The sequence below is a fragment of the Rhynchophorus ferrugineus genome, unplaced genomic scaffold (genome assembly GCF_030347505.1).
Source record: "Rhynchophorus ferrugineus isolate W39M unplaced genomic scaffold, kcgeb_rfMv2 rfM9, whole genome shotgun sequence".
NCBI lineage: Eukaryota > Metazoa > Arthropoda > Insecta > Coleoptera > Curculionidae > Rhynchophorus > Rhynchophorus ferrugineus.
This window is the reverse complement of record NW_027472588.1, coordinates 20007999-20026570: the sequence shown is the minus strand read 5'-3', so window position 1 is coordinate 20026570 and position 18572 is coordinate 20007999. Positions and strand designations below refer to the sequence as shown.

At 32.1% G+C, this 18572-nt stretch overlaps 4 protein-coding genes across 8 annotated transcripts; 2 read left to right on the top strand and 2 right to left on the bottom strand.

Moving 5' to 3' along the window:
* Window positions 1-372: 372 nt before the first annotated feature.
* On the bottom strand, window positions 373-4674 carry fz (frizzled class receptor). Its single transcript, XM_076413775.1, has 5 exons — window positions 3354-4674; window positions 2950-3192; window positions 2787-2888; window positions 2169-2701; window positions 373-2110 (listed from the first exon to the last, which is right to left on the bottom strand). The coding sequence occupies exons 1-4, from the start codon at window positions 4513-4515 to the stop codon at window positions 2523-2525; spliced, it is 1686 nt and encodes a 561-aa protein (XP_076269890.1). The 5' UTR covers window positions 4516-4674; the 3' UTR covers window positions 373-2110; window positions 2169-2522.
* Window positions 4675-5025: 351 nt separating this feature from the next.
* Window positions 5026-7660, top strand: Ist1 (increased sodium tolerance 1-like protein). 4 transcript variants are annotated; one of them, XM_076413794.1, is made up of 7 exons: window positions 5026-5329; window positions 5379-5541; window positions 5602-5973; window positions 6037-6141; window positions 6270-6317; window positions 6685-6729; window positions 7162-7660. In XM_076413794.1, the coding sequence occupies exons 1-7, from the start codon at window positions 5148-5150 to the stop codon at window positions 7324-7326; spliced, it is 1080 nt and encodes a 359-aa protein (XP_076269909.1). In that variant the 5' UTR covers window positions 5026-5147; the 3' UTR covers window positions 7327-7660. The 4 variants fall into 4 exon arrangements, with proteins under 4 accessions (XP_076269909.1, XP_076269911.1, XP_076269910.1 ...); XM_076413796.1 differs by lacking the exon at window positions 6270-6317 and having other exon boundaries at window positions 5039-5329; XM_076413795.1 differs by lacking the exon at window positions 6685-6729 and having other exon boundaries at window positions 5039-5329.
* A 3429-nt stretch (window positions 7661-11089) lies between these two features.
* Window positions 11090-17381, bottom strand: LOC143202322 (uncharacterized). Of its 2 annotated transcripts, XM_076413777.1 has the most exons (7): window positions 17213-17381; window positions 15189-15417; window positions 13806-14092; window positions 13556-13748; window positions 13434-13497; window positions 13049-13340; window positions 11090-12958 (listed from the first exon to the last, which is right to left on the bottom strand). In XM_076413777.1, exons 2-7 carry the CDS (start codon window positions 15377-15379, stop codon window positions 12363-12365), a joined length of 1623 nt encoding a protein of 540 aa, XP_076269892.1. In that variant the 5' UTR covers window positions 15380-15417; window positions 17213-17381; the 3' UTR covers window positions 11090-12362. The 2 variants fall into 2 exon arrangements, with proteins under 2 accessions (XP_076269892.1, XP_076269891.1); XM_076413776.1 differs by having other exon boundaries at window positions 13556-14092; window positions 17213-17353.
* Window positions 15651-16404, top strand: Pburs (bursicon subunit partner of burs). The gene is made up of 3 exons (XM_076413815.1): window positions 15651-15856; window positions 15913-16037; window positions 16091-16404. The coding sequence occupies exons 1-3, from the start codon at window positions 15742-15744 to the stop codon at window positions 16259-16261; spliced, it is 411 nt and encodes a 136-aa protein (XP_076269930.1). The 5' UTR covers window positions 15651-15741; the 3' UTR covers window positions 16262-16404.
* Window positions 17382-18572: the final 1191 nt, after the last annotated feature.

Below are 18572 nucleotides of genomic sequence, written 5' to 3'. Positions count from 1 at the left end.
AAGAACAAAAGACAGGCTTATCGTTCAATTGATTATTGGGACATTTCATCGTTTTTAAGGCAGCAACAAAATATTTACAATTATTATTTCTTATGACTACAACTTTGTCACCTCAACAGAGCAATCATAGTGCCGTTGTTGAGCGCTTTGGACAATAATTTTCAATACAGATGAGCAGAACAATTGCTGTCAAGTGCCAGATATTTGGTCGGCCTAATATTATTCATAATTATAGATAAGTAACTGCATACTTTAGAAACACCGAGGATTTGTATTTAGGAAGTAGTCACTTTGAGATCTCGCACGACCAAAACATTTCGGTCGCAGCGCCACTACAATCGAGAATAACATATTCGAAATGAAATCCATCAAAAAGCTTATGGGATATATTTTGTTAAAAAAAGTATTTACATATATTTACAAAAACTAAGATTTAAGATTAATACCAAATGGCTTGTGCTTTAAACATTTTAAAAAATACCTCTGGGAATTATAAAAATGAATTGTAAAAGTATTAAATAATGAAGTATATAGTCCTTCAAACAGCATAGCATGGGCTTATAAAACAGCCAATCACGTCACAGATGACGTCGAATATACTGTATGTAAAATTCATTTTAAACTCGAACCGGATTTTTCCTTATCATTTTACTCACTTGTGGTAATAATTAGAGGTAACAAATAAGCGAGGTTCTGACGTCATACATTTTGATGGCGTGCATTGGCTGTTTTATTCGATAAACCTAGTGCATTCTGCTGTACATATACTCTTTAATGTTTTACCTTTTTACATATATAACTATTTCTATTAATTTAAATTGACAATTACGTTCACTCTAACCAATACTTTAATATACTACTCTAATTAGTAGTATATACTTTAAAATTTCCATCATTCACAAAAGGACTGATATAAACAACTCTATATAATATACATATATGTTTGGTAAATGTTTGTTAGAAATATACAAAAATGCTTTAAACACGTACAAAAATAGAATGAACAATGTTTCTGTAAAAAAACAACAGGAGTATAAAATTTTATCACACTTCGAATAAACAGGATCAAAGTAGGATTGGCTTAAACAATAGACTTAATATTACAGTTTGTGCGACTTGTTATTACAGTTGAGTATTTCAGCTAAGGAGTCATTCTAAATATACAACAACTTTCAAGTCAAGTAAAAAACGTCTTATATTTTGTGTTGTTTGTGACGAAACATTCGTCAAAATGGCACAGATCAATCAAGATAAATATCAAAAAATTATATATAATAATACAAACGAAATAACAATATAATGGCCGTCTAGAATCAAAATGTTAATTTCATAACTATCATGAAAGATACATCTCTTTATTGCACATAAATAATATTTTAGTAAAAATTTCGAATGGATATTGTTATTCCTTAAATACAAATTATTCACAGTTTTCGAGTTTTCGTTTGGGAATTGTCAGTAAGAAATTAGCAGAACAATTAATAATCACCTCTCCCGCAATGTAAAATTATCGCATTATATCAGATCTGGGTATATTAAGTTATAGCTGCCGGTACTAATTTTATTTAATATTATATTAGGCAGTATCAATATTATCTTGAAAACTCCAAAAGTGAATCTATATCGTAATAATAAATACTGTTACAATATACATAAAATAACTAAATAGTTTTAAAATTTTATAGAAAAGTAAAAAACTTAGAAACTAGTAAGGAAGGAATCATACATATATAAGTAATTACAAAACACAAATGGACATAATACAATATGGTAAATATTTCAGACTACCATAAGCTGAAGTGAACTACAGTCTCACTCAAATTGAGCGCATATAAATTTTTTGCAAGTCTCCCTAATATGTTTGTTGATATACCACAAGTCAAAAATTGTATCATTTGTTTCCAAAAACCTAAATGTTATATCTATAAAAAAAACATATTCCTATAAAATTATTAGACTCCAATAAACCTTTATTGAATATAGTCAAGCAATATTTTTGGAGCTGCTTTTAATATACAATTACTATAATGTCACAGAATAGAATATAATTACGTTTTTATATAATGAAATATTATATACTATTCATAAATAAATATAAATTTATAAAATCCTTTTAAGGCTATTAACAAATCTATTAACAGATTTGACTCAATTTCTGAATAAGTTACCTTCCAGTTTTCACTAAAATTTCTCTTATTAAAAATATAATTGCTTTGCATTCTAATGTTAGTTCACGACAAAAAAAAAACATTATTAGTAATTTGTTTTGACTTGTAGTATTAGTAATTTTCAAATTAATTTGAGTATATTTTAGTTATATCTGTCAATATCTTACGAGAAATGCTGATATATTTATAAATTAATCGGGCCATTGCCAGATGAATATTTAGAATTATTTGCCAATTAGAATATATTAATTCCAACACACAACAATATAAATGTATTTTTGACGATTTGAAGGCCTCGGGATTGCGAATTGAGAAATATTGCAGCTGCTATAGGCTTTGGTTGGTGGATTTTCTTTATACGTACGCTTCAACGCGCTTTCTTTTTAGACTGTTGAAGAACACTTTCCAACTATGGACGGTTTTGCCGAAACCCGACCATATCCACACGCTCGAAGTGATGCCAACAATCATTGTCATCAAATATTTAATCATGAAGGCTTCAAAATGTGGATATTTCTTTTTGTGCTTTTTGCCTAAATACATTGAAGGGTTAGGCGTAAATATGTTTTACTACAATTTATTTAATAAATAATCTCTATCTGTACATCATTTACTTACCAGGGCAAGGTACAGAATATTTTGTGTTACGACAAATGTCCGCCCACCAAGTATCCATCCAATCATCAAAATATGTACTTTCATAAAAGAGGCATCCAATAACTGAAATGATACAATATTCAAATATTAATATCATAAATTACCTTATCTATTAATACCATACCTATTAATGCAGGTAAAGTATAAAGTACTGAGAATATACCAATTCTTATCATTAATTTTTCTAATTTCTCGGTCCTATTACCTTCGTGCTTCATAACAGTTCTAATTCTAAACAACGATACGAAGCCGCTAGTAAGAAACGCGGTGCCTATAATGAGGTAGATAATGAGAGGAATTAAAATAAAAGTCCGCATTGCTTCAACATTCCAAATCCCAACGTAACAAACTCCACTCAGAATGTCTCCTAAAACAAATGCACAATATTGAAGCCACAATAAAAAAAACATTGGAATAATTATTAGCAATGTTTTCTTATTTTTATTTTACATACTTTTATAATATATAATGACTAAAAGATGAAACAGAAGAAAAATGTGATAAAATTAAATATGTTTAAAAACATACCATCAACTTTTCCTAAAGCCAATATAGTAATAGTCTTAACTGCTGGAATTGTCCATGCTGCTAAATGGAAATATTGGGAATTGGCTTCAATTGCTTCATGGCCCCACTTCAGTCCAGCAGCAAGAAACCAAGTGAGTGTTAAAACAATCCACCAAATATTTGAGGCCATACTAAAGAAGTATACAATCATGAATAATATGGCACATCCTTCATGTCTGGTACCTTGAGTGATTGTACTCACAGTGATATTACCATGTTTGGAAGGAAATGGTTGACGACAAGATATTGAATCTTGTGATAGGAAACCAACTAGATATGCACAAGCAACCATAAAGTAACATATTGATAAAAAAATAATAGGTCTCTCTGGATAGCGAAACCGGTCCGTATCAATCAAAAATGTACTAACAGTAAAAAGGCAACTGACAGAGCATAAAATAGACCAGATACCCACCCACACTCTTGAAAAATGTATTTTTTGCTCATTAAAAAACATCATATGACATGGTGCACCACAATTTTTTTCAATTCTTTCCCCCACCTTAAAGCTATAACCTAAATCAGCAGGAACTTTAAATTGTTCTGGGCAAACAAATCCAAGGCTTTTACCATGTGGAGGCATATAAAAATTGTTTGTACGTTGATGTGGACGTGAGGCACTAGAACTTTTGGTGCTAGATGGGGCTGATGATGTGTTTCTACCAACGCACAATACATCTTCTCTGTCAGTATTATCTGGGAATCTTTCACAATTTAAGAATTCTGGCCAACGAAAACCAAAACGAGTCATTAGACCTTCACAACCATCTCTAGATCTCAAACATAATGAACGGCATGGTGGTAATGCTTGATCTATAATTGTACATACAGGCACAAAAACCGCACATAGGAAAAAATTTATTTCTGCACTACAATTAATATTTATTAATGGAAAATATTGATGCACTTCTAATCCAGCCTCTTCTTGAGTGTTATGCCCCAACAGATTTGGTAATATTGTTTGATTGTATGGTATTCCCTTGCAAAATGGTACTGTAATAGGTTGGCACTTATTGTGGTGTGGAATAACATCGTTCTTATAAGTAACTTTTCCTGAAGTGTATTGAACTCCAAACGTATTTCCCACAAATAGAATCAGTGAAAGCATAAAATATGACTTCATGTTACAAGCTTTTAAATATTACACTAATAAAACATTTATGTAGATAGCATGGGCTTATAAAAAATAAAAAATATAAACAAAACGAAACCAATGTTCTATTATAATAAACAGCACCAAAGCCAAGATAAAACGTCAACAATGTCAAACAGAAAAAATGTCAATTTCATATATGACAGGGAAAGAGAGACGACTGGTTTTACTAAACGAGACAGAATACCTCAGTTGATCTTTGAATCGAGAAGGATTATCGAGTGCTAAAGAAATGACTGATTTAGCTATCGAACGAATTTTCGTCTTACCATCTCACCCCTGGATAAATCTGCCAAAATATCTGTCATATTTGCCTATACTAACTAAATTATGACCATAGAGTGCTTATATTACTCTACACCGCAATATGCTAATATGGTTTCTAGACTCTTTATTTGTTTCTAATAATTATTTAGTATAATTAAGGAACTAATCAAATAATTATTCGATAGTTCCCATCACTAATGAAATCCTTATTTATGTATGATATAGTATGTCTATGAATCATTCTTAAATATCGCCACAAAACAAATTATTTTCTATAATTTGTGGGTGATATTTGTCAGTTCTACTATTTAAATTCAGAATATTGTTTGAACATAATGTTTTCCAGCGGTCCAAATTACACAAAACTAAAAACAAATTTAAGATTAGCCATAACCCGTTTGAAACTTTTAGAGAAAAAGAAAAGTGAACTTACTGAGAAATCTAGAAGAGAAATTGCTGAGTATATTACAGCCGGAAAATTTGAAAGAGCAAAAATTAGAGTGGAATATATAATAAGGTTTGTTTAATCATTGTATTTTTTTAATAATACATTTCATTGTATGTAGGGAAGATTATTATGTGGAAGCACTTGAAGTTGTGGAAATGTATTGCGATCTTCTATTAGCTAGATTTGGTTTGATCCAAAACATGAAAGAAATGGATGAAGGAATAGCAGAAGCTGTATCTAGTATAATTTGGGTCGCACCAAGGATACAGTCTGATATTCAGGTATATTCTGAAATCTATATTTGTTAAAGCTAAGTTGTGGTTTCCAATTTATTTTTATAGGAAATAAAGGTTATTGCTGACTTGTTGACATCAAAATATGGTCCCAGTTATGCTGAAGCGTGCCGTATAGAATCTATTGAAACTATAAGTCCAAAATTAAAGCATAAACTTTCAATTCAGAGTCCTCCCAAATTATTAGTGGAAAAATATGTTATTGAGATTGCTAAATGCTTTAGTATTCCATATGAACCTGATCCTCAAGTTATGGCTATGGACCATGCTAATGATGCTATGCTTATTGATCTAACAGATAAGAATAATTTGGGGGGAGGAGGTGGAGGCTTACCACAGCCTCCCGGTTTTGTGGGATATCCACAACCTCCTACTTTTCCAGTACCTCCTCCAATAAATCCTGTACCATTTTCATACCCAGTAAGTTTGATAAATGTGTATTTATCTGAATTTTAAGTCATTTTATATTTTAAAACAAATTAGACTTTGCCATCTGAAAAACAAGGGCCAACAGCACCACCACCATCGTTTTCCTATAATATCCCTCCATGCCCTGATGAAGACAAGGAATCCAATACAGATTATGTGGTAAGTTACTGATTTTATATTCTATCTATATTTATTATCAGCACTCTATTTCACATACATTTTTTGGCAATAAAATGTGAAGTCCAGTACCTGCTATTGTAGTTTTTGCAGCATTTTATTATTTTTAGGATAATGAATTGCCGCGCTATAGCATGGTATTTCCAGATGTGAATAAGGTAATGTACTTATGCTATTTGCTGCTCCAATCCCATAATATTTAATACATTTTCTAATGCTAATACTGCATTTGATATACACATTAATTATGTGTTGCTTGAGATGATGCTTTATCTTGATTATCTTAACATTCCTCATAATTCAGATTATTATACAGTTATTATGATGAATCATTTAAACTATATACCTAATAATTTATCTTAGAATTGATATAGAATTAAAAAAAAAATTGTTAAATATTTTCTAAATAAATTAAAAATTATAGGGGAAAATAATTTTGATAAACACTAATACATAATTAATCAGTTCATCTGCTATGTTGCTTGTCATGGATTTTAATATGGTGTTTGCCTTTGGCAATTATAGGGGAACAATGGAGCTGCACAACCCTCATCTGTTAATGGAGTTAAGGTAGGTAAATTTTATTGATTCTATTAATTATTAGAAGCATAATTGTGTTTTGTCTAATTGAAATATCTATCATATACTTGTGTGAATTATATCAATAGTTTTTTAATATTGCTGTTTTTTTTTGCTGTGAACAATTTGAAATTCTATAAAGACAACACTGGTGATTAAGTATTAAATGAGGTAAGAACTTCTGTAGCATTTGCACAGCATGATGTACACCAACACAAAAGCTGCTGATACTTTCAGTAATATCTTTTTGATTATTCTCACTAAGCTTAAAGTGTGGAAAGGTATTTTTGTGCAGAATTTTTTGATGTTTTAGGGATAGAAGTTGGCTTCATTGGTTTCTCATACTTCATTTATTTGATCATTGTAATTCAATGTGATTTCTTCAATTATCAGCACAATAAACAGCTTTTGGTTTCATTTTAGAATAAAGATGATAAACCAAAACCGCTACCCAGAACAAAGATGAATAACGACTTCGACCTACCGGACGTTCCATCAAATTTGCCGTCATCAAGCAGCAGTGATAAAGACGACATTGATTTCGACGATTTAACAAAGAGATTTAATGAACTGAAAAAGAAACACTGAATGCCTCATACCATATTGCAGGTTTATACAAGAAGCACATTTAGTTTAGCTATAAATTGCAAATTACTGCAGAATTATCGTTGAGTTAATGGTTATATTGTGACAGAATTTTAATATATACTTTATACCTAGTAAGCTTTAAAGTTAATTATATAAAATACAAAGGCAATAGCTATAAATACTGAAGCAAATGATTCAATGTTCAAAATATATGGACACTTTAATAATACTTTAAGTATTAAACTGTTAAACAATTCACTTTTTATTGTAAAGAAATATATATATTTAATTATTTGTACATCTTATATATATACAATATTTTTAATAATACTAAGCTACCCTGTTTTTTAATTTCCCATCTATGAGTATTAATTTTTGTGCCTGCAAAATGAAATGAAATGAAATTTTAAAATTTTTATTAGTAAAACTGGAGGATATTTATATTTCTCTGTCGCGGAAGTCACTTAAACTAATTTGATATTATAATTGTTAAACTTTTGGCTTCTATATAGCTTTATATGTAATAAAAAACTTTACGACTAATCCAGCATTGCGAAGGAAAATATATGCTGAAGACCGTCACATATTTTTAAATTACATATTAATAAATCTTACATTAGATATGCTTAGTACTTGCAAGCAAGGCGAGTATGGGATTAATAATCAGTGTCTATTTCTCAAATTAAAGTAATACTAAGTTAAGATTAACACTAATAGACTATACAAATTCGTGTGGTTTAGTCTGGTTCGCTGTGATTAAGCAACCTTATTTCATGTTTTAAAGCGAAATCTTGGATCTCGAGCTCATCATGCAGCTCTTCATTGATTGCGTAGCGATAAACATTGGTAATTAATCGTACATTGTTTTGACTGCATTGGATTACTAGTGGGTTTAATGTTTTTGTGCAACACCATAGGTACAAATTGGCTTTATGATTTATTTTAGGCCAAGTTAGAGTATCTTCCGATTAATCAGTACAGTTTCTTGACCTTGAGTCTAATCTGCTCTGCTTTTTGTCTAATATGATCTGTCTGAGATGATTTTCCAATTTAACATACCGTCAAGATGAACCCCGAGGTATTTAGCTAATTCTACTCGAGGAATTGGGCAACCGTCAAGTGATTTTTGTCATTTAGCCGCAACGCAAAATGAACATGGACCGATTTGGAGCTATTGAGCGGTGTTTTCCGGTCTCTAGTCCATTTATAGATCTTGTTGGCTCATACTTATACTTTTTCTACGGTCTTAAGCGGATATATATATATCTATTACCATGATAACTGTCTCCTCGGCAAATGTTCCAAAGAGTGTTTTTTGTTGTTGGTATATCAGCGGTGTGGAGCAGATAAAGGAGTGGTCGCAAGACACTAACCTGGGGGAATTCCAGCCGAAATAGGTTTAAGTGTTGAGGATGCCTCTTTATGTGGGGTTCTAAATTTTCTTTCAAAAAGATATGATTCCAGCTGTTTACAGTAATTCCACGGTAGCAATTTGCTCATTTTGTAAATTAACCCCAAATGCCATACCGGGTCAAAAGCTCGTGAGACGTCCAGGAATATTGCAGGGCAGTATTATTTTCTTCGAATGCCTTTTCAGCAGCCGCTGTTACTCTGTGCACTTGGTCGATTGTCGAGTGCTGACTTCGAAATCATAAACGGGAACTCTGGTATTTCTATAAATGGTTTAATACATTTTAACAGCAATTCTGTAATGATTTTGATACTACAGGTAGCATCGAAATAGGCCTGTAAGATCCGGCTGCCGGTTTATCAGGTTTTTTGAGTATAATTATTCCAGCCACCTTAAAATATTCCGGAGAATATGATTCAGTCTCACACAGGCATTGACTATGTATGCCAACATGATTACTTTTCGTGGCAACTCTTGCAATAACCCAGATGAAATATCATCAATTTCAGGAGCCTTTTAAGGACCGAAATTTGTTGTCAATTTCTGTAGCAGCTTCCGTTGGAGATATCAGATTTACAGCTACATCGGACTGAAACAAGATTTATATCTATTGTAGATTCTTTATCATTCGGTCGGAATATGTCAGCTAAATGTTATGCAACAAATTCAGGTTTTTCATCCTTGCGTCGAACCCATTAATTTCGATAATTTTTTATAGGGGGTACTCACAAAATATTGAGAATGGGATGGTACTCTAATAATTGGTGTTTTAAATCTCCGAGTTGTTTTCCATAGCAAGTAATCATTGTCTGCTCCTGGGTTTAATTCACTTACATTTTTTTCGATGTAACTCCGTTTATATTCTTTTGATTTGTCTGATTACTAATTCTATTAAATATTATTTTGTCTACAGCATTTCTGGTGCTGTGCTATACTCTTCTATCTTTCTTTTATCAATTCCCCAATTTTTTGGTTTACTGCTCATGATCGTCTATACTTTTGAGTATTACTTTTAAACTGATACGCTGTTCTGCATTAAAGTCTAAACTTGTCCTAGTGAGTAAATTTGTTAATAAGATTAGGCTTCTGTTTCTTCAGTATTGTCACACGGAGTATTAACAATACTGGAGTGTGACTAGATGATAGTTCGCACAAGCTCTTGATTTTTATTTGATTTGATGTCTTTCAAAATGTAAAAGTCTGACATGTTATTACTGTGGGTGGGCTACTAAGTGGGTTAGCCTCTTGAATGATAATTAAAATTTGTAATATTAATTGCTGTGATTAATTCATTTGCTTTTTCGAATGTTATTAATCGTGAACTTCAAGCTGTGCGTTTAACATTAAAGTCGCCTTCTCCTTGGATTTAATTTTGAACATAAATCTTTGTATTGTTGTAGTATTTTGTATCGTGGTAGACAGTATTTAGCTCCTATGTTTATTTCATCGCCGTTTTTTTCAATAACTATCCTGACTGGTATTTTTAATCCGGCTTTGTTGGAAATGTTTATATATTTTATTTTGTAATTAGAGCTGAGAGTTTCGAGCACGATCGCTGGGGTGTAGTGTCCAGTATACATCATAATTACACAATTTAATGTAATTTTTTGAAAGACTAGTCTCCGATATGAGACCCGTATGTATTGATTTATTCTGGGTTTTCATTTGCGTTTCACGTTATAATTCTTAATAACGAATTACTAATTTTTGTTTTTCATTTTTATCTTGTTTTGGAATTTTTCCAATTTTTTTACCGCGAACTGACTGAAATTTACGAAGCAATTTCAAGTCGATGATAATTGGCTTGTTGGTTACAGTTTCCTGCGTTTTAATTTCAATTTATTTGTCGCTAGATTTTTTGTTGTCTTTTTTTTATGTCCTAATGTCTAATTTTATCTCCAGGCTTCTTTTTTGGATGTTCTGTACAATGTTTCCTTGATGTTTTCTCATTAACGGGAAAGGTGATATCCCGGACTTCTTCCTCTTTGTATCTTTATTATTTACTTCTGTCCAGTCGGACTGTTCGCCCTCGTTGATGAAATACTCCTTTTTATAAAATTTTCTCGTTTTCTTGGTGTCTCCTGGATATTTTGTACCTGACCTTGCAAATGCATGGCATAGCGGCAAGCTCTTTAGTTAGTTTCAACAGTTATTGGTTTAATTGCTGATTAGTTGCTTTTAATCGTTGTTTTCACTCATAAGTGCAGTTGAAATCATTTTGTATCATATTTCTAATGTATTTTTACAAGAGTTCTTTTTAAGAGTCTTTACCTGAGGCTTCACTGAACATAAATATGTGAAATTAAAGGTAGTTATTTTCAAATCGCCGTAATCTTTTAAATAAGTAAAAAATGCACATAAATAACTTTAATAATAATATTTACAACTCACAATACCATTATCCTAACTTTCAGTTTATAAGTATACAAAATAAATTAAATTCCCTATACTAAAATTAGGCGCGGAAGTACAGAATGCCTAATTTAAGGTCTAACAGACTGTTTAAAATTAGTGAGCCCTGCACTGATGGCAACCAACGCAATGGAAATAGACCCTATTTCGTTACATACAAATACACCATGAACAAGATAAACTGAACGGTTCGATTGTCAAATATTTGAAAACAGTATCAACCCGTTTTACTTTAAACTAAACTATAATCCTGCTAATAAACAACAAACTAAAAATATTCGAATTGTCGAAAAAGTTCCAGGATAAGGCACCATAAAGTAAGTTGACATAATAATAAAATATATCGTAGATTTTTACGAGCAAAGTTTCAAAACGAAACTTATACAAAAATATGACTATGCCACTATTTTATATGAACACCTGTTAAGAAAATACTTGCCCATGTTTTTGATCTAAATTTAATTCAAATTATGAATGCAAGGCAAATATTCTCCAACACTACCAGGTAAAAATAGTTTCACATAATATTCTGTAACCCTAAATAGTACTAGAATATATTTTGAAGTGTTATACATAAAATTTTACTCCATATGTGTTTAAACATAAAGTCAATGTTGGCACACTGGGCAAAAAAAAAACAGTCTCACAACTTGCATATTCAATTTTTTGTTAAGACAACCCCGTTTATATTATTTTAGTTTGATGACATTTTACAAGATTAAAAACAGAAACTAATGAAAACTCAAATCAAGCTTCAATTCCAATAAACATACATGTAGCAAATAATGTCATTTGAATAAATGAAATGTATAATTGAAAGTTTCAAAAAATATCAGAAACTCCAATTATCTTTACATTTTTCAATAATAAAACTGTAAAAGCAACTGCATGAAATTCATTAAAACAAAAGGAACAAATATAACAAACCTAATAACTTGTAATTAATATTGGGCAGCAGTAATAAAAACTGAAATTGGTCCATCTATATGTACAATTTTTGATATGCAATGAAATTAAATAATTATCATGCTCATCATTTATGTATTGCCCAGAATTTTCTATTTTAATTTTTCGAATTTCTTTTCCATTATACCTGCACGACACCAACTATAATACCAAATCTTACAGCCTATGAGGAATCACAATTTGTTCCAGTCACTCTTCCACATAAACATAGTCTTTTCTACCCATCTAACAGTAATAACACCCTTTGCTAATGTGCCAGTGGATGCGTTAGACTTTGTGTCATAATGGGATAAGATACCATTGGTTGAGATGCATTTGACATGGCGATAGTTTGTGAAGTATTAATCGCCGCAGTGATTTGATTATTTCTGTGTAACTGTTCGATTTGCGTTGAAGCCGCGAGATTTTGTTGAGCAGCTAGCAACTGCTGATTGGTATTAGCTAAGGCCAGTTGCTGAGGAGGAACGTTGGCGACGGCTAATTGCTGAGTAGTGTTGGCCAACGCAAGTTGTTGGGCCTGAGATGTCAGCTGTTGGGGAGCATTTGCCAACGCTAATTGTTGAGCTTGACTTGTCAACTGTTGCGTTGTATTGGCCAATGCCAATTGTTGAGCTTGAGAGGTGAGTTGCTGTGTAGTATTAGCCAGCGCCAACTGCTGAGCTTGACTGGTCAACTGTTGGTGAGTAGTGGGATTGCTGGTTAATGTTAATTGTTGAGGCTGAGTATTTAGCTGCTGGGATGCATTGGCTAATGCTAACTGTTGATTGGCCATATGCTGTGCCTGTGATGAAAGCTGTTGCGTTGAGGTTGCCAAGGCCAATTGCTGAGCTGGATTTGTGGTAACTGTCGAATAAATAAATGTTTGATATAGTTTTCATGTATATATTATTTGATTAAATATGACTTTCTGAACTATTAACAATGAATATTTACCCAGGATTTGTTGACTTGGTGCCAATATTTGCGCTGGAGATGCAATGCTCACGGTAGGGCATCCGGCTATTGACACCGGGTTACCAGATACTGGGTTGCCTGTAGTTACTGTTGCCAAACTAACTGGTACTGTAGCGACGCTGGCTGTTACCGTTCGAATTACTTGTGGTTGTTGTGTATTTGTGTTAGTTAGAGTTACTGCTGGCATATTAACGGAATTTTGTTTATTCGTAACGCGTAGTGTAGCATTCTGATCTAATAGAAATTCATTTGTAGCTGTTAAGTCTTGTACCTGTAAAGTAAAAGTAATACAATATAATATCTCTGAGTATTGTAATAATATATATATTTCAAATTTACGACATGAATGAAAAATATTGCTTACTTGTCTTTTTAACTGAGCAATTTCCTTATGAAGGATATTATTTTCTTCTTCCAACATTAGAGTTCTGAAATTAATGATAGGACATTAACATCACATAATTACAGAATGACCTAAACATTTACCGTGCATCAACTCTATTAAGAACACCGGGCGGTGGAGTTCCTGCATAGTAACCTTTGAAAACAGGCCTAACCCTATCCACTTCCAATAATTCTCTAGTCAGAAGCTCCTCTGCAGCTGCAAACCTTCTTTTGGCTAATGGAAGACCACTGTCTTTGTACTCATCAAAACTAACACCACTTCTCCTATGTAAACCTGTAGAACTAAACTGTACAGTAGGTTTCTTGACAAAGGGTTGATATGGTTTTATACCGTTAAGAGATGCAGTGCCGACAAACTGAGATTCTTGAAGATGATTGTTTCCTTGTTTTCTCTGCATGTTGTTGTGAATAAGCTCAAGGATTTCTTTTTCTTCTTGTTCTTTAGTAATGTGACGGAACTTGCAATGAGCCCTTCTACAAAAACCTTTTTTGAACTGATTGCAAATAGGCGGCGTCCCGGGTAATTGATTTTTTCTTGTAGCCTCGGCTAATATTTGATTGGACATCTCTCCATTCCTTTTATACTCTTCAACTTCCTCAGGAGTGCAATGTATGAATCTGATAAAACAATAAAATAACATTATATACAGACTAATTATTATATTAGGCCTATAAATTAGTTTTCAAGAATTTTTTTGATTTGAAGTTTTATTGTGAGAAATGTCTGTATGTATTTTATTCAAAATATCCATTAGTAGCCGCTACTTTTCCCCATCTTTCAGGTACTTTATGGATTGTCATTTGGTCTCTTCATCTCATATGTCAAAACAAGTAGTAATCAGAAGAATCAAGGTCTGGAGACTATGGCGGGTGAGGTAGCACGTCCCATGTTCATATTTCCAAGTATGTTTTCACAAGTTTTGCAACATATGGTCGAGTGTTGTCAAGCTGAAGAATAACAATGTCTTGGTTCATATTCCGGCTGTAGTCGATAGCGACTTTCATTGATTGTTTCATTAGGTTTTAGCAGCTTATAGTATACTGCATCTAACTGATTCCGCTAAACACGGAGTATTACCTGTGGATACTCGGCGGCAATGTCACTGATGTTGATACATGACCAGGTACTTCTTGTCACCAATGATAATACGATGCAAAAAACCTTTCTGAATTTGTTTTTGAAGCAGCATTTTACACTTGACTAAATGCCTTTCAATATCTCTTGGCTTGAATTCATAGGGCTCAAAATATCCAAGTTTCTGGATGATTCCCATGTTGCTAATCGCTGATGATTCCCAATCGCTCGAGATTATCATCAAGTAATTCGTTCAAATGTTTTGGCTATGCAGAACGTTCTGTCATCGGTACCAAAATTACCACTTTTAAACCGTTGAAACTAATAGACACATGTTGAAACATGGTTGCTTTAAAGGTTGAAGCATGAGCTTTACACAACAATCGATGACCTTCAGGCGCCTTTTTCTTCAAACTGAAATAGAATGAAAAATTTCTCGATTTACTTTTCTCTCGTAATTGGGACATTTTTGTTCACATTTCGACGAAATTGCACATACTGGAAAGTGAAGCCTGTTTCAAGATAAAGTTGGTTATGAATGTACCCGATGCGATTTAATACACAGTAACACCATCTATTGTAAATCTTTTAAAATTAATTTTGAGGTCTGATATATAAACATGATATGGGATTACTCACTTGCAATTTGGTCTGGGGCATATCGTATTTTGAAAATCATAACAAAAATTGAGTGGTCGAATCTCGTTTTCATGTTTGTATTTACAAAATTTTCTATCGCATATTCCTCGGACAAAATCACGACATACACTTTCTTCCTTATCGCTTTGTCTGTCTGACGGAACTGCATCTTCAGACGACGTATCGGACATCTTGATGACTTTTTCGTAACTTAACGATTTACCACCATCTAAGGCAAAAAAAATAAGTGACATATGTTTATAAACTTAAAATAGAATCGGCTTTTTAGCATAAAACGTTGGTCGTGTAGTTCGCAGTAGGGCCCGTTATTATAACCACGGGGATCAAACGCCCGCAACCGGATATATAAAAGGAACAGCTTCGCTTGAAATATTGGCAATAACAAGAGAGAAGTAGTCAGGTTGAGTAAAAAATGATGATTTAAGACAAAGGGGAACTGACGGAATATTTGATTTGATAAGTAGAAATAATAATAAAATATTAAAAAAACGAAACCTTAATAATAAATAAACGCAAAGAAAACATAAAAACGATGTCATACTTTGAAGTTGTCATGTTTACTCTCCTAGTTACTTGTGCATATGGGGTTACCGATTTTACTGAGGAAAGTTGTGAAACGTTACCATCTGAAATACATGTCACAAAAGGTAAGTATTCAAAATTTGTTTACTATATTAGGTGTTATAAATTATATGAATTTCAGAGGAATTTGATGAACTTGGTAGATTGCAAAGAACCTGTAATGGTGATGTAGCAGTAAACAAGTGTGAGGGATCTTGTAAAAGCCAGGTTCAACCATCGGTTATTACACCAACAGGATTTTTAAAAGTATCAATGTTAAAGCGAGCAATAAACAATGGTTTTAATATATAATTTTACAGGAGTGTCACTGCTGTCGCGAAAGTTATTTAAGGGAAAGGGTAATTACTTTAACACATTGCTATGATCCTGATGGCGTTCGTTTAACTCAGGAAGGTTATAATTCTATGGATATAAAGTTGCGAGAACCATCTGACTGCAAGTGCTACAAATGCGGCGATTTCAGTAGATAAACTATTAGTATTACATATTGTTAATTAAGAAGGAAATTACTGTAATTGTGATATTGCTTGGAAAACTATATATATATTAGATTTGTAAATCCTATTTTCAATGTCCATTAGATAAATAAAATGTGCCAAAATTATTGCTGATTTTTGTGAATCTGTTTTTCCGCACAATTAATAAAAAAAAGAAGTTTTTATTGAAAAAAAATCATGCTGTAATGATTATTATAAGGTAGAATTAACATGCGGTTTGAAATAAATAAAAAGTAATAGTGCCTAAAATAAAGGTGCTAAAGGTTTATAGTGCAAAAATTTTTAATTGGTACTAAACACAATAAAGGCCTAAAATATTTAGCTAATAACCTGAAAATTATTGTCAAACATATTAATTAGGTTGTTTATGTATTATATAGGGTAGATATTAATTTTTCATTTGAAAGACATCAAGACTTCTCTCGGTGGTAACGGATCAGCGTGATCCCTGGTGGAGATTGAATTGATCGATGATCTGATGTTGAATTTAATAATATTGACTGATGGCACCTTATTAGCGTAGACTTCAGAAAACCCCACAAGAAAAAGTATACCAGGATTAAATTGCACAATTTTGTTCCCCAATTCACGTTTTATTGACCAAGGTACAACCTCAAATATTTTATGCATAATGTCATCACCAGCAATAAAACTGCACTAAACAGTCTTTCCATATGCGAATATTATTACTAGTTAACATAAAAAATGCGTCTCATTAGTGATTGATTAATAAATAACAGGTTATGATTGAAAAACCCTACACAAATAACAAATATGAGTGAGACCTTTAAAGAGATGAACAGGATGTTAGGAACGAAACTATTTTTATCATTTAAACGTCGGAATTCACAAAAAAAAACACATCATGAACCTACATTTCTGAAATAAAAATCAATAAATAATATATGGCTTATATGTACTTACCAATTTAATATTTATATATCTTCTCGAGGAAGATTGTATCTTTGATATAATTCTGATATTGGAGTATGTTCGGTATCGGCTAAATATCCCAAAACAACTTGAGTTACATCCTTGATATCATTATAGTCATGCAATGCTTGCATTTCAGGTTTCAAATTAACCGAAATCCCTAAAATTACGAACTAATAAATAAATTACCCAAATGCCGTAAATAAAATCATATGTAATATAAAGATTAAAATTTCTTATCTATGACAAACCTTCAGATTCAATCTGAGCTATCTCCTTATCTAACTCAGCACTGCGTTTCTTCAAAGACTGATATAACAGTTTTAGCTCCGAGAAGTTTAGGTTCTCTTTTGATTTATTTTTTTTATTGGACTGCTTAGTATTTGGAGTTCGTCTCTTACTTGATTTGTTTCTTTTGTCCATGGATCATCTTACAAATAGATAGTGGAAAATTAACAATTACTCCTTAGTATATGGTTTGATGTTTAGGGTTGCAAAGGAAATAGAAACTTTAAAACAGTAGATGATAGGAGCAATTGATTATTATCAGAAAGTTTACCATAGAACTAAAATCTGTTTTGGTAACTTAATTGAATAGGTGGCATGATGTGCAAATTGTCATTTCGAGATAGCCTAGCGCAGCTACATGCGGGAAACGGAAGACAAAACAAAAATATATTATAATGTCGGTGTAAATATAGTCACACAGTAATTACACCGGAGGACAAAATACAATAGATAACGGATTTACATGTGTTCGTTATAAACTGACTTTGTGCCCTTTTATAATATCTATATACATTTATTTTGTTTTTTGGGTCCATATAGTTGAAAACGTTGCTGCAAATCAAATGAATAAATAAATAATGGAATTATTTAAGTATTAGGTACATCACGTTAGATAAAAAACAGAGCAGATCATACTCAAAATCAATGAACTTGACCTAAAATCAAAAATATCGGTTTGTCAGTCAAATATAAAGCTCATTTGGGCTTATGAGATATAAAAATGGATTTGCACTAAAACATCAAACCGACTAGTAATCTAGAGCTGTCAAAACAAAGTTCTTCGAATAATTATTAATACTTATGGCTACGTAACCAAACAAGAACAGCGCGATTATCTCGAAATGAAATGGATGTACAAAGTTATTTTGATTAATTTTTGCTTTAAATCATGAAATAAGATTATGAAATCACAGTGACGTGAAAGCTGCTGGACAACGCATAGAAAATAAGATTAAAGCGAACTAAACCACACGAACTTGTATTGAGCATAAATAATTGTTACATCTAATTTTAGCTTAATTAGTATAATTTAATCTTAGTTTGGGAAATATATGCTAATGTA

What these genes read in the sequence shown, in the direction of transcription:
- Pburs (XM_076413815.1), top strand. Translation starts at nt 15,742, where the DNA reads ATGTCATACTTTGAAGTTGTCATGTTTACTCTCCTAGTTACTTGTGCA. An exon ending in TGAAATACATGTCACAAAAG is followed by an intron (nt 15,857 to 15,912) that starts GTAAGTATTCAA and finishes TATGAATTTCAG; the next exon opens with AGGAATTTGATGAACTTGGT. An exon ending in CACCAACAGGATTTTTAAAA is followed by an intron (nt 16,038 to 16,090) that starts GTATCAATGTTA and finishes ATAATTTTACAG; the next exon opens with GAGTGTCACTGCTGTCGCGA.
- LOC143202322 (XM_076413776.1), bottom strand. Translation starts at nt 15,379, where the DNA reads ATGTCCGATACGTCGTCTGAAGATGCAGTTCCGTCAGACAGACAAAGC. An exon ending in TGCCCCAGACCAAATTGCAA is followed by an intron (nt 14,093 to 15,188) that starts GTGAGTAATCCC and finishes TTGTTTTATCAG; the next exon opens with ATTCATACATTGCACTCCTG. An exon ending in CTTAATAGAGTTGATGCACG is followed by an intron (nt 13,498 to 13,555) that starts GTAAATGTTTAG and finishes CATTAATTTCAG; the next exon opens with AACTCTAATGTTGGAAGAAG.
- Ist1 (XM_076413794.1), top strand. Translation starts at nt 5,148, where the DNA reads ATGTTTTCCAGCGGTCCAAATTACACAAAACTAAAAACAAATTTAAGA. An exon ending in GGATACAGTCTGATATTCAG is followed by an intron (nt 5,542 to 5,601) that starts GTATATTCTGAA and finishes TTATTTTTATAG; the next exon opens with GAAATAAAGGTTATTGCTGA. An exon ending in CTGTACCATTTTCATACCCA is followed by an intron (nt 5,974 to 6,036) that starts GTAAGTTTGATA and finishes AAAACAAATTAG; the next exon opens with ACTTTGCCATCTGAAAAACA.
- fz (XM_076413775.1), bottom strand. Translation starts at nt 4,515, where the DNA reads ATGAAGTCATATTTTATGCTTTCACTGATTCTATTTGTGGGAAATACG. An exon ending in GGCTTTAGGAAAAGTTGATG is followed by an intron (nt 3,193 to 3,353) that starts GTATGTTTTTAA and finishes CATTTGTTTTAG; the next exon opens with GAGACATTCTGAGTGGAGTT. An exon ending in ATATTCTGTACCTTGCCCTG is followed by an intron (nt 2,702 to 2,786) that starts GTAAGTAAATGA and finishes CAATGTATTTAG; the next exon opens with GCAAAAAGCACAAAAAGAAA.